Consider the following 13,782-nt stretch of genomic DNA (forward strand, 5'->3'; position numbering starts at 1 on the left):
GGACTCACAATTAATTTACGAATATATTCTGATTTTCCACGTAAGTAGCCACTAAGTGTGATTAGAAAATGAAATCAACTAATTTAAATCCCTGATTTCTACGAAACAATAACAGATTTGCGAGGTAGGAAACAACCGTCAAACGCGAACATTTACCCAAATCGTATAGTTCCGCCACGTGTCTCCCTCTTACCTCACCACAATCGAACGCTTTTTCACTGCAAAAAGTCCATACATTTTTCAACCCCGCCCGCGCTTATAAATATGTCATGTGTGAAGCTACAACGCTTCACTTCCAAATTTTAGTTCAACACTTATCGACTAAATATATAAAAAACAATTGGAGATATGCCAAGAAAAGGAATGAGGAGTTTATGCTTTTCCCCTAAACATCCTTCTTCCTCCTCCACATTCTCCCACTCCCCTTCTCCGTCGCGGTTCGGCTTCTCGCCTTCGCGGCCGAGTTTCTCCGACTCGGTGATGGACCGGACGCTCGATCTGGCCGAGCCGGTTATCAATAAATGGAACCCCGAAACCACCACCTTCGCCCGAGTTACCTCCCTCTTCTACGAGAACCGCCGCGAGGCTAAGGATTTCATCAAAACCGTCTATAATTTGCAGAGGGCCATGCACTTCCTCGTCATGGAGAATTCGAGCTCGGAAAAGCTAGTTCGCGCGCAGAATTTGATGCAGATCGCGATGAAGCGCCTGCAGAAGGAGTTCTACCAGATCCTCTCCATGAACCGGGCTCACCTCGACCCCGAGTCCGTCTCCACTCGGTCCTCGCGCACGTCAATCGCATCCAGCTCTTCTTACAACGACGACGAAGACGATGAAGAAGCCGAAGCGGAAGGCGAAGAAGCTGCGGATGGATCGATTGCTGAGGTTGAGGATGCTTCCATGGCGGCGATGTCGGATTTGAGATTGATCGCCGAATGTATGATCTCGTCCGGCTACGCGAAGGAGTGCTTGAAGATTTACAAAATTATACGGAAATCGATCGTCGACGAAGGCATCTACAAGCTCGGCGTCGAGAAATTGAGTTCCTCGCAGATTCATAAAATGGATTGGGAGGTTCTCGATATGAGGATTAAGAGCTGGATGAGCGCGGTGCGCACCGCCGTGCAGACGCTCTTCAACGGCGAGAGAATTCTCTGCGATGAGGTCTTCGCCTCTTCGGATTCCATCAGAGAATCGTGCTTCCATGAAATCGCCAAGGAAGGCGCCGTGCTCCTCTTCGCATTTCCGGAAAATGTGGCGAAGCACAGCAAAAAATCGCCGGAGAAAGTTTTTCGAATACTCGATATGTATACCGGAATCGCCAACCACTGGCCGGAGATCGAGTCGATCTTCTCGTTCGATTCGACCGCCGCGATCAAATCGCAGGCGCTGGCGTCGCTCGTCAAACTCGGCGAGTTCGTCCGCGCCGCACTGAACGAGTTCGAGGCGGTGATCCAGAAGGACTCCTGGAAATCTCCGGTCGCCGGCGCCGGAATTCACTTCCTGACGATCGAGGCGATGGATTACCTCTCCAACCTCGCCGATTACAGCAACGTCCTAGCGGATATCCTAGGCGATTCTCCTCCGTCTCCGAAGAAAAATCTGCCAGAAACTTACTTCGGCTTCTCCGACTCTGAGGAATCGCCGGCACCGGTGATAACCGTGAAAATGGCGTGGCTGATCCTCGTCCTTCTCTGCAAGCTCGACACGAAAGCGAAGTACTACAAAGACGCGGCGCTGGCGTACCTATTCCTCGCCAACAACCTCCAATACGTCGTCGTAAAGGTGCAGACCTCGAATCTGAAGTATCTCCTCGGCGACGAATGGCTGACGAAGCACGAAGGAAATGTGAAGCAGTTCGCGGCGAATTACCAACGGCTGGGATGGGGCCACGTCATCGACTCGCTCCCGACGGATCCGACGGCCGTGGCTCCGGAGAAGGTCGCCGAGACTTTTAGGAAGTTCAATTTGGAGTTCGATCAGGCGCACAGGAAGCAGGCGCTCTGCGTCGTACACGATCAGAAGCTCCGCGACCACATAAAAGTCTCGATCGCGAGAAAGATGGTGGGATTGTATCGCGAGTTTTTCAACGCGAACCGCGAGAAAATAGCGGGGGAGAGATATTCGGCGTCGGTGGTCAGATATGCCCCTGAGGATGTAGGGCACCGTCTCTCCGATTTGTTTTTTGGGGCAGGGAGTTCATCGTCATTTGAGTCGTCGCCTTCTGATTCTCGGCGCCCGAGATCTCGCTGAGAAAAGATAAATTAGATTTTGTAGCCGTAGAGATGAATATATCCTCTCGGCACATAATGCTATACTGTATATGAGCATATAGACATTGATGTTAGTACATTTCAAGTGAATTTTTATTCAAGTATATTTGGTGTTGATCGGATTTTGATATTCACAGTGATATTTTTTAAGTTAAGTGGAGTATATGATATATCCATCTCTTTCAATTCAAAAGGAGCTGTGAAAGACTGAGTTATGCATGTGCGAATTTAATAAATCTAATCAAATCTACATATAACAATATTAGATTTGAATATAAAGGAGTTGCAATAATTGGGATACTTGATTTCGAAATTCAGAGAAAATTTTCAGTTCTTTCTATATAAGTTTATTAGATTTAAGTTGAAATAAGAAATGAATAAAAAAAATGGGATTCATATATAAATAAGTGAAGGGGTGATGAGTTAGGATATTATTAATGCTATGGGTCGATAAATAATCGAAATCACGTTTCTCATTTCAACAAGAGAAGTTCAAAAAATAGCTGCTTCTAGAAAGGGATATTTTTTCAAGGCTCACGCGCGAGTATGAATACTAGAAACATAAGATATCTCGAAAAAAAAGTAAGAAAAGTTAGTTTGTAGTGATTGAGAGAGCCACAAAAATGGGACAAATATGTTGTGTTATAAAAATGGCGAGTTTGAAAATACTATTGCGGCAGAGATTTTGTATGATGGTCAGAATATTGAAAAAGTGGTTAACGAATGTTGGAATAATTCACGTGAAGCTTCTTCTCCTTCACATATATGGTTGCCGGTCTAACTCAAACAACGGTTGCTTTACATCCATTTCATTCAAAATTCATCATTATGTTTAATACGGATTTTTAATTACTGACGTTTACCTTTTGATTTAGTGCTATACTATATTCGGATAGTGATAAAATGAAAATTATAAATATTGGACAAACTCCATGACCTGAGCCACTAAAAAATGCCAACAGATGACAAAATAACAACAACAAAAAATATCAACACAATTTCAACATAATATCAACCATTGAAACTATTTGACATTTTCTATTAATATTATTTTATCATCTGTTGACATTGTTCAACGGTAAAGATCATAGTTTGGAGTTTGTACAATATTTAGAGTTTGCATTTGATCACGTCCCCACAATTCCCTTATCATTGTCAAACAATTATACAAACTTCCATAAGACTATTGTTTAATTATTAGATGAATCTAAAGTCATATAAGACGCCTCAACAATACATCATTTTTGTGGTTGAAATAATTTAATTGAGAATTAATTTTAAATCTGTAATTTCCGCATTAATAGTTTTCCTTTTCCTTAGTTAATTATTGGATTTTAATTTATTTTTTTGGATATATGTGCATGAATTTTGCTTATAATCCGTTCGTAAACAATTATTATAATAGTCCATTTCATTAATATACTTTGACATTTTTTCTATCCATACATTATATCTATTGATATTTCTAATGGTATGAAACTGGCACGTTCCAAAAATAAATTTAAGAACAGTAGAAATTTAACAGGTAAGAGATATTCACGTATTGGAACTACTGTTTTCCCCGTTGCATTCGTAATATATTAAATTAAAATAAATAAATCATACAAAGTGTCTATTGGTAGAAATATTCACGCATTGGAGTTATTGATTTGGTTTAAGTTCAAAAGTTTGACCACTTTGTCAACTTACACAAGTTTTTATTGATTGGCCAAAAAATAATTATCGGTAGATCCAAAATTAAAATCTCGAATTTAGACACAAATTTAGCATAGAAGGCACTCAATCTTGGTATACCTTTCAAATGACTCTCAATGACTCAATCTTCAAAAATATCTTTCAAGACAAGCCATTGATTAGCCTGATCAAATGCCAAGCTTGGTCAAATTCAAGGAGACTAGCCTTTTAAGTCATGAAATTAATGTTTTGCACTAGCTAAGGCCAACAAGTTTAGACAATGAATCTTAAATTGGCCTTTATTTCCTCAATTCAAGTGCTTGAATGGATTAAAAAAGAATTTGGCAAATTTATTTACATAAGATTGAAAGATGGACACTTGTTTGCTTCTTCTAAAAAGCCGAGTTCAAATTGCAAATTAAATCGAACATCATGATTTAAATGACAATTATCTCTATTCGCTTGAAATACGATACAACTAATAGACTTGGGACGAGCATACAAATCCCAATCATTTCCATGCAACGGCACCATTATATCATCCAGTCTAAGATAATAAATAAGGTCAATCTAACTCATTACTTTTAAATGTATAGACTATAGTTATATGAACTTGCCATTGACAATAAAATCAAAATTTTTTATATAGACAAATAGCGTCTTCAAGAATGTTTCAACAAAACAGGCATAACTAAATCTCCCCCAGTTACTCCCTGCACTACTTACTCCAAAGGAAAATCATAACTAAATATCTCTTGAAAAGTCCATCAACATTTAATTTTTCTGAGGCTGAATTCATTGCATCATTTAATTTATTTTAGAGAAGTCATATTCCAGTCAGAGTACATTATGTTATAATTGGGATGTATATATACTACATTATATAATCCAACTACCCAGTTTACTTCACAAGTCAACAACAACCAAGACTGCCAAATTTCAATGCAAGAACGCCACAATGAGATAGTGAGATCAGTGTTCACATTCGCACTGCGTTATTGAGAACAAGAATGGGAACGAGACGTTCAAAGGACCACGGGAAGAGAAGTCTCGACAGGGCACATTGAGTTTAGCAACAAGTAGGGCCTACTACTACATAATGTCACGCCACGAGAAAATGCAGCATACGCGTAGTAAGCGGGATCAAGAGGTTGGAAGATCAGCAGGGCGAGCAGTACCTTGCCATCCCGTGCAGTGTTGAAGAAAATGTTTCAGTTCGTCGGTTGGTGGTTCCACTGTCCATGAATCATAGAACTCGGAAGGATGGAAAACGCAGGTCTCAGTTGGGAGGGGTGTCAAACCCGGCGGAGTTCTTCCAATGAATATATCACCTTCGGATCTGATGCAGCCAGTGCATTCCACGTTCTTGTCAGCTGCCTACAGTGTTGAAGACTTCTATTAAGTTATTTGACATGCCTAAGTGTAAATGTCACTTTCTAAACCAAGCTTTTCCACAATATCCCATACTTATAATGATAGATTAGTACCCAATAAATTGGCTTGTTTTCAAGTCTAGGACGAACTCACTTTTTCGGTACCAAAAAGCCATGTTGGAAACTGGAAATCTGTGGAAATTGTACTCAATGAAAGGCATTTGCAGTTTTACACAATTTTTGAGGCCATGATTGTTGGGTACGGGAAAGTAGGTCCGTCCTAGATTTGGAGACGAAGACAATTTTGGGTATTAATGTGTTATTCACCCGAGTGTGGGACATATCTAAAAGAGGTTCATACTTTGGGATAGAAAGTCTGAAGTCATATTTACCACTAACCTAATCACCATCAGTCATATTCCACATTTTGAAAATTCTCAAGCATAGTGAAGCGATATGCAGTCACATTCATCCAGACAGTATGCTATTAGCTTATTTCACACCAGATAGAGGAAGCATTTCAATTTCATTGAAAAAGTATTTTTTAAACCAAAATAACATGTTGTCTTGTTTACTTACTCATCATAAACAACTCATTTATTTTGTTGATCCCAATGCATTTCATCTAATAGGAAAAAGTAGAACGTAGAGAAAAATTGCTATTGGAGAATATAAATTACCAGTATCCAAGACAAAATGTCAAAGTCGGCATCCTAATCTTGTAACCATAGTCATATGAGGATATAGCAAGTTTAATAAATCTAGGTGCACAAACAAAGAAATGAAAAAGTTGAAACCTGGCCTTTGTCACCATTTGCAAGAGCTACTCTTCCAAAATTAATCATGTAAAGCAAATAAAACTTGAAGGCAAAAGGCATGCCATTATATGTACTAGGAGAAGGCAAAGTCTGATAGTATGATTTGTTCCAAATGACATTATTTTGCAAATTTAGGAGTCATATTCTGATTTGTTCATAATGTGTTCGTCTATGAAGCTAAGAAATAGAAAATGGAAACAATATTCTCCAAAGTAATAATAACAAATCAAAAAAGCTATACGGAATCAGTAAAATGGTGTTAACAAAGGAAAAGAGAGAAATTTTAGTACTCCTACATATTATCAAAAATGATTAAGTACATCTCAGAGCTGCAAGTCATTCTCCTACATATTGATGAACAAACCATGAAAATGGCCAAGGTTCAACTCGTTTTTTCTCAAAAATATGTGGAACTCAGGATTTCCAGTATATAATTTGTGCATTTTGATTTAGGTGATGTAGTAATATATTAGAGTAACAGAAAGCAAACAATGCAATAATCAAGTGCGAGTACATAGAAAACACATTATACCTTCTCAGTGTAATATTTAAAGGCCACCTTGTTTTGTTGGCCGGCCTCGTAAAAGTTGCATTGGGAGTAGACCTATATGTGGAGAAAGTGACCATCTTAGACAAATGCAAAGAAAATAAAGCTTTTATTGAAGCAATGCACATTCCACGCAACCAGAAACCAGACGTATTACCTGTGACTCTACACTGGCACAAACAGCATAAATTCCCCAGTTTCTGGTATAATTATTATATAAATGTACTTTCCCAAATCTGACACGCGGCTGCCGCTGTCGCGTCCCATCGAAGAAGCAATGGTGAATGGTAACACGTATGCATCTGTCATCCGTGTGAGATGGATCGGCACCAATGAGCATTGTTTTGTCATGATTTGTAAAGTAACACCTGCACACAATTTTAAGAAGGTCAAGGATATCCAGACACAAGAAATAATCAAGAACATTTATTTGAAAGACATAGCAGACCTAGAAACAGTAATATCTGTGCTTTGTCGAGTGATATCAATCAGTCCATCATCATAATCACTGAGACTGCAACGATCTATCCAGATATGCTTTGAATTAGGTTTTATCTGAATCCCATCAACATCATGCCCCCTACCCCCTTCAAATAGTAGATTACAGATGATTACATGTTCACAGTCCTTCAACCTCAAGCCTTTCCCAGTTAGTTTAACTCTTTGACCACGGCCATCAACAGTTTTATAAGAGGACACACTACAATAAGACGAGAGTTCAATGGTTCCCGAAACTTCAAAGATGATCCATAAAGGCTCTTTTTTACGGCATCCATCACGTAGTGAACCTGGTCCATCATCTGCAATATGCATAAAAGAGGATTGGCCAATTGCATACCATGAGAAATTTTACAAAAGAATCAGTTTCTAGCTTGCTCACTTTTCAGCGTACAACATAACAATGATGATGGCACAATAGTAATGCTTCCCATATGCATACACCAGTATTAATTCTTCAACGAAGACATAACATCAATTCTCCAAAGAAGAAATCCATAGAAAATGAAACTTATGACAAGACACAAAATCACTACCAGCAAATGGTGAGAATAAGGAAAAATGGATGTTAGACGATCAACGAAATAAAACCAACACAGAATGATACAATGATTTTACGTGGTTTGATCAAGATGATCTACATCCATGGACAGAAACCAAAATCCTTTATTCGAAATCAAACGTCCATACAAGATTTGATACAATGTTACAATAGATGAATGATCAAGTGAACTCTCAAGATTCTCTAGCTTGAAGTTTGAATATGAACTCTCTATCTGGTATCTCTCTCTTGAATCTTCCCTGTCAACAAAGTCAAGTAGCAGAAACTGCTGCATTTCTCTCTTTAACAACTTTAACCAGCTCTAGAATTAATTGCAGAGAAGTCCCTCAAGAATAAAACATTTGCAAGTCTATCCTTGCAATGGACTTAACAAATCCATTGGAAACTAGAGCAGAAACTATCCCATTCATCACTATTAGCATTAGGTGATTCATGTGAAGGTAGTTTACTTAGTTTCATAAAAAATCAAGCCTTTTCTGGCTTCCTTAGTTGTATCCATGTCTGTCTTTATGTACAAAAGCTAAACTTTCTAAGGATACATGTTACAACATCAGTTATTAGTACATTCGCAGCTGTCGGAAGACATGCACAAGTTAGGCAGGGCCTCTCTGCTTGCTTCAAACAGAAGTGACTAACTCCAAGAGATGCTTATAGCTACATTTTACCTCACAGGAAATGAAGAAGTAGACAAATATTGCTTGTAACAGACAAAGGGGACATCTGGCTGATAAGTGACAGTTTCATCAACTTAATCTAAACCTAAAAAAGATTAATCCTGTTTGAAAATCAATTTTGAGCATCCATCAATCGAGGTTCTAGTTACCAGAATAAAGACTGCCAGAATTCACCATAAAACTAGCATTTGCAAGAATCCCAGTAGAATGCAAAACAGAATAAAAAGCAGCAAGAGAAGACTTAGGGATTCTAATTTCGTGATCAGCTCAATCCACATAAATTCGTCTCAACACTGACTACACTACCATCTAAAATCATTTTCATCAAAACGAGTAGTATATGTTAAAAGGGGGACAGAGAAGTTGTGAAAATTTCATACCAGCGAGGGTGGTGACGCGGTAAACGGCGCCGTTTAGGCCGCCGACGGCGAAACGGCCGAAGCCCTCGGCCTGTCCAGCCAGCGCCCGCAGGCTGGAGTCGACGTGGCCGTAGGGCAGACGCAGACCCATATTCGGATTCACGATGGTTGTGGGAGCTGGATTTGAGCCGTAATTAAACGGCGGAGGATGATTGTTCTTGCGGTGGCCGGAGAGTGAGTGACGCCCATGATGATTTCCCATTCCAGATTGTTCAAATACTTTAAAACTCACATTTGCCCAATTTCGACATTTTCTCTATTTCAACTGTCGATTAATAAGTTATATTTAATGAAATTTGTGTGTTTTGATAATTGCTAGTGGAGTAGTATTAAACTTATAATTTTATGTTGATTTCTGATGAATTTTATGAATTTCAAAACAGAAATACTATATTTTCACTTTGTAAAAATTTTCTTATACTAATAATTAAAATAAAAAATTATCTTATAATGATGGATTGATTATCATTGATTAGCAGCTAACGAAAATTATCCTTTTTAATTGTTAGTATAATTTTTAAAATGATTGCAATAATCTTACAACTAGAATTTTTTTGTTCTTGTTGAAAATAAAAAAAAAACATAAGAATTTAAGACCTCGAACTATTCTTTAGTGGCTGAAAAGTTTAGACATTTTCATTGATGAATGATGCAAATAGCATTAATTAGTAATGAACTATCAGTAAAAAGGAAAAACTACTCCTATTAGAAATTCACATCAAATTTCAATTGTGCGAGGATAATTCAAAATTCGGCTTTTTATCTATTTAAAGGTAAAGGGTTTTATACTACTAATAGAATATCACAATTTTGTTGTGTTATCATTCTAATACTCTAATATAAAGTTATTGTCCCACTTTATGAATCTAATTCTGGTAATCTTTTTTGTTATATATGTCGCCAATACTGGGAAAGTTTGGAGTACTAATACTACTCTACCATAGGAATCCAATTCTATGAGTAACTTTTATCATGTTATTATTTCTTAAACCTCAATTCATCTAATTCTAATCTGTGGTGGAGTAATATATTTTGTTATATTACTGTTTCTATTACTTCAATACAAATTTCGAAAAACCTTGTTACGTCAGTGTTGTTTTGTTTCGAGATAAAGAAAACAATGTACTCCTTCCATTCCTATGTAATAGAGTCGTTTCCTTTTAGCACAGTATTTAAGAAATTGTGTTAAAAGTGAGTTAAGTAAATGAAGGATAAAGTAGAAAAGGAAAAAGGTAGAGAGATGAAGAGAGAATAAAGTAAAAGAGAGTAAAGTAAGAGAGAAGAAAAGCTAGTGCTTTTTACTAAAAATGAATATTACTCGCTACAGAGGGACGGAGGAAGTCCATGGTGTATTCAAGCTATAATAATCAAAGGAAAAACTCATGCAAAGAAGAACAAATGAACAATGGGGAATATTACAGCAGAAATATATTTCGTTTTTCCAAGTCATCCACGTGAGAATTTGATTTTCAAGAATCGGAATATTATATGGCCTTTTTGCTTTTCCCTCATGTATTTGAGATTTCTGATGATTTACTAGTTCTCAGAGCTTGTTACGTGTAAAGCATATTTTTGACTAATTGCGGATGAGATAAAATCCGAGAGACAGAGACGGGTTGTGGCTAATTTTGACTAATAAGCTAATGTGGTTGGCCGCAGTTTGCACCGCAGTGGCTTAATTTAATCTCCTCATCTTACATCACTTGGTAAGGCCATTCGCATCCATGTCTTTTAACCGTTTCGTCTTTTCACTATTCATGGACACCACTGTACTTTTCAGTCCATCTCTTAACTAAGAGACAACACCTGCATTCCTCCATCTCTTAATCATCTCATCCCTTAATAATTCATTCAATTTCATTTTTTATTTTTATTTCCAACAAATTCAATTAATAAAAACACACTTCATTAAATAAAATCAAATTACAATTTAAAAACCTAAAAAAATAAAAAACAAGACATAATTTAAAAAACTAGAAATTACAAATTGCACACTTAAATTCAAATCACAAAAAAATGGAGACAAAGAAGCAGAAGAAGGAGTTCTCTAGTGACGATCATCTAACGGTTGCCAAATTTTGCCCAAATGTGCTCTATTAGATCCTCTTGGAGTTGGGCGTGGGCGGTAGAATCACGTGTCCTTACCCGAATACACAACCGCTCCTGCAAAGACGGATGCACTCCCCTTCGAGGCGGACTACTTGCGGTTGAGCTTCCCAGGGTTTCAGGGTCGAACTAATTTCCCGCCCCAAGTCCTTCGTCGACGACAATCATGTTGTGCAAGATTATGCAAGTATACATGATGTCGACCATATTATCCATAAACCACGTACGAGCCGGGACTTAGATAATGTTAAATCGAGCTTGGAGAACCCCGAACGCTCACTCCACATCCTTGCGAGCAGCCTCTTGCTTTTGCGCAAAAAGAGCCTGTTTTTCGTTCGCAGGCCTGTTGAACGTCTTCACGAAGGTTGGCCACAGATAGATGTCATCGGCAAGATAGTACCCCATTTTATACTGGCGATTGTTAGCGATGAAGTTGATGACCGGTGCTTTACCATTCAGAACTTCGCTGAAGAGGTCAGAATTGTTGAGCATGTTAACGTCATTGTTCGAGCCGGGGAACCCGAAATACGCATGTCAAATCCATAACCGGTAGTCGGCGACGGCCTCGAATATAATGGTGGGGTGGGTGCCTTTGTGGCCGCTCGTGTATGACCCCCTCCACGCCACAGGGCAATTCTTCCATTGTCAATGCATGCAATCGATACTCCGAGCATCCCGGGGAACCCGTGTGCTTGTTCGTGAAGTTGGAGCAGAAACTGGCAATTTGTGGTGGTTGGCTTCTTCAGAAATTCGTCGGTGAAGGCTGCTCGGACGCCTTTGCAGAATTTCAGCAAACAAAGTCTTCCAGTCGTGCAGGTATTCGTCGAACGAATCCGCCGTTTGTCCAGTAGCAAGCTGACGGATCGCTGCAGTACATTTCTGGAGCGTCGTGTGGCTAGGACGGCCAACAGCGTCGAACCCTTCTCTGAAGTACTCTTCCCGTGCCGCCAATGTATTCGCGATATGCAAAAATAGCGCGCGTGACATACGGAAATGGTGACGGAAGTAGATATCTCCATACCGGGTTCCGACTGAAGTAATCACGTTCCAACCTTGCGGCGGCTTCCTCCCGGTTACGATGGATGTAAGTCTGGGGTCGCCTTTGAGGAAGCGCGGCGGCTTCCTCCTCCCTACGTCGATCTTCTTCTAGCGATTCTTCCATTATTCGACGCATTTGCTCAAATGGATCCATGAATGGATTAAATTTGGGAGAAGAAAAAAAATAAAGGAATGATTTATAGAAATGATTGGAGAGGAAAGAAAGAGAGATGAAAGAAGAATAGATGTGTGTTTGTGTGTAAAATGGAGAATGAGAAGAGTATTTATAGAATAAAAAATAAAATAAAAATATTAAAAATCGACCGTTGAACGGTCATATTACCGTTTTTTAATTTTTTTTTCGAAAAATCAAATTAAAAAGAAAAACGAATTATGACGTCATTATTACGACGCTCACTCGCGTGCTGGCGAGTGGGTGTCACGCCGCGCGCCAGTGTGCGCCACGTGACGAGCCAGCTCGAGGCCGGCCTCTTCCGCGCGCGACGCTCGACGGGATGTCCCGTCTCGTCGGGACGAGATGGAGGTGTTGGGGTTTGTATACTAAAAGATGCTTCGAGCGTACATGCCTTTGTACAGTCAGCTTGTGCATATATACGAGAAACGTCACGTCCACTTGTTTACCTATTTATGAGAATATATAATATAATATAATGGTTTATTATTGAAATATAATAAACAAGTCTAAGGCTTTTTACTAAGAAGGTCAAGTAGGGAAATTCGATGAATCTCCTCATGAGTTTTCCAGTAGGGGACTTGGCCAGATCTAGTAAGAAGAAAAACGTATTCACAACCTAGATAGGCTTTGGCTACCTATTGGTACGGTTGCGGTGTTTGTGATAATTCTCTCTTACCTAAGAAGAGATTAGTAACACCGGTGTGGTAAAGCACTGAAAGGATCTAATCCGAAATGTATTCTTTATTGCTATCTACTGAAAGAATATATTTCAGAAAGTTTTAGTATTTTCTAGTCTGTGATATTAATATCAATATTGTTTATTCAATCAAACGCCACTTTGACTTATCAATATGTGAGAGTTTGTACGTAACTCAAGTTCATGATATCTTGGGTGGTAGTAATTGAATAACATGAAGGTATTGGAATATTATTTCATAGAATTCGCGTGCCCAGTGTGGTATGATTAAATCCCTAAAAGGGTGATCCCCAATGAGGTGTTTGAAAGAGGAATTTATTATTCAGAAAACTGCGCAGTTGGAATTTATTCCACGAATAATAAATAAAGTTTCAAACTAGAAAAACTCTTTGGAGAATTAATTTAATTCTAGTCACATAGCAGACAAAATAATTAAATTGGTGGATCAAGATAATCTTAAACGCGGGAAATATTATAAAATAAAATGGACCCAAGTTATTTGTAATTTGGTGATTTAAGTGGGAGTGCAATATTATTCTTTAGTGGAATAAAATAATATTCCATTGATAATATATTAAATCATGGGTCATTTGATTTAATTAGTAATTTATCTAATGGGTGAGCCCAACACTTAAGTCATTCCATGGATCCCCAACTTAGCCCAACAAGTCCATTATAAATAGTGATGAGATGTGGAAACCCTAGCACACCATTCAACACAACACTCCTCCCCCTAAACCCTAGTAGCCGTCGCCGACTCTCTCTCTCTCTCTCCATGCCTCGGTTTTCGTGCCTTGGCACGTGGGAGAATTATGGTTTTTGTTTTGTACTTGTTCTATCCTAATTCATAGGATTAGATCAAGACAATATTGAGTTTGTGATTGGGTTTTCCTAGACCTCTTCAAGA

At 38.6% G+C, this 13,782-nt stretch overlaps 2 protein-coding genes across 2 annotated transcripts; one reads left to right on the forward strand and one right to left on the reverse strand.

Moving 5' to 3' along the window:
* Positions 1 to 283: 283 nt before the first annotated feature.
* LOC125202037 (exocyst complex component EXO70H1-like) lies at positions 284 to 2,388 on the forward strand. Its single transcript, XM_048100347.2, has one exon. It carries the CDS (start codon positions 349 to 351, stop codon positions 2,251 to 2,253), a length of 1,905 nt encoding a protein of 634 aa, XP_047956304.2. The 5' UTR covers positions 284 to 348; the 3' UTR covers positions 2,254 to 2,388.
* A 2,390-nt stretch (positions 2,389 to 4,778) lies between these two features.
* Positions 4,779 to 9,085, reverse strand: LOC125198819 (putative pectate lyase 4). The gene is made up of 5 exons (XM_048097080.2): positions 8,800 to 9,085; positions 7,134 to 7,485; positions 6,843 to 7,053; positions 6,671 to 6,742; positions 4,779 to 5,324 (listed from the first exon to the last, which is right to left on the reverse strand). The coding sequence occupies exons 1-5, from the start codon at positions 9,038 to 9,040 to the stop codon at positions 5,091 to 5,093; spliced, it is 1,110 nt and encodes a 369-aa protein (XP_047953037.1). The 5' UTR covers positions 9,041 to 9,085; the 3' UTR covers positions 4,779 to 5,090.
* Between the last annotated feature and the right edge of the window lie 4,697 nt (positions 9,086 to 13,782).

This window comes from Salvia hispanica, chromosome 2, assembly GCF_029641045.1.
Source record: "Salvia hispanica isolate PSC_SH4W2 chromosome 2, Shi_PSC_v1, whole genome shotgun sequence".
Taxonomy (NCBI): Eukaryota; Viridiplantae; Streptophyta; class Magnoliopsida; order Lamiales; family Lamiaceae; genus Salvia; species Salvia hispanica.

Excerpts from the sequence above, each read along its gene's own strand:
- LOC125202037 (XM_048100347.2), top strand. The coding sequence starts at position 349 with ATGCCAAGAAAAGGAATGAGGAGTTTATGCTTTTCCCCTAAACATCCT.
- LOC125198819 (XM_048097080.2), bottom strand. The coding sequence starts at position 9,040 with ATGGGAAATCATCATGGGCGTCACTCACTCTCCGGCCACCGCAAGAAC. Across the intron at positions 7,054-7,133 it reads ACAGATATTACTGTTTCTAG|GTGTTACTTTACAAATCATG; the intron begins GTCTGCTATGTC and ends AATTGTGTGCAG. Across the intron at positions 5,325-6,670 it reads TTAAATATTACACTGAGAAG|GCAGCTGACAAGAACGTGGA; the intron begins GTATAATGTGTT and ends TCAACACTGTAG.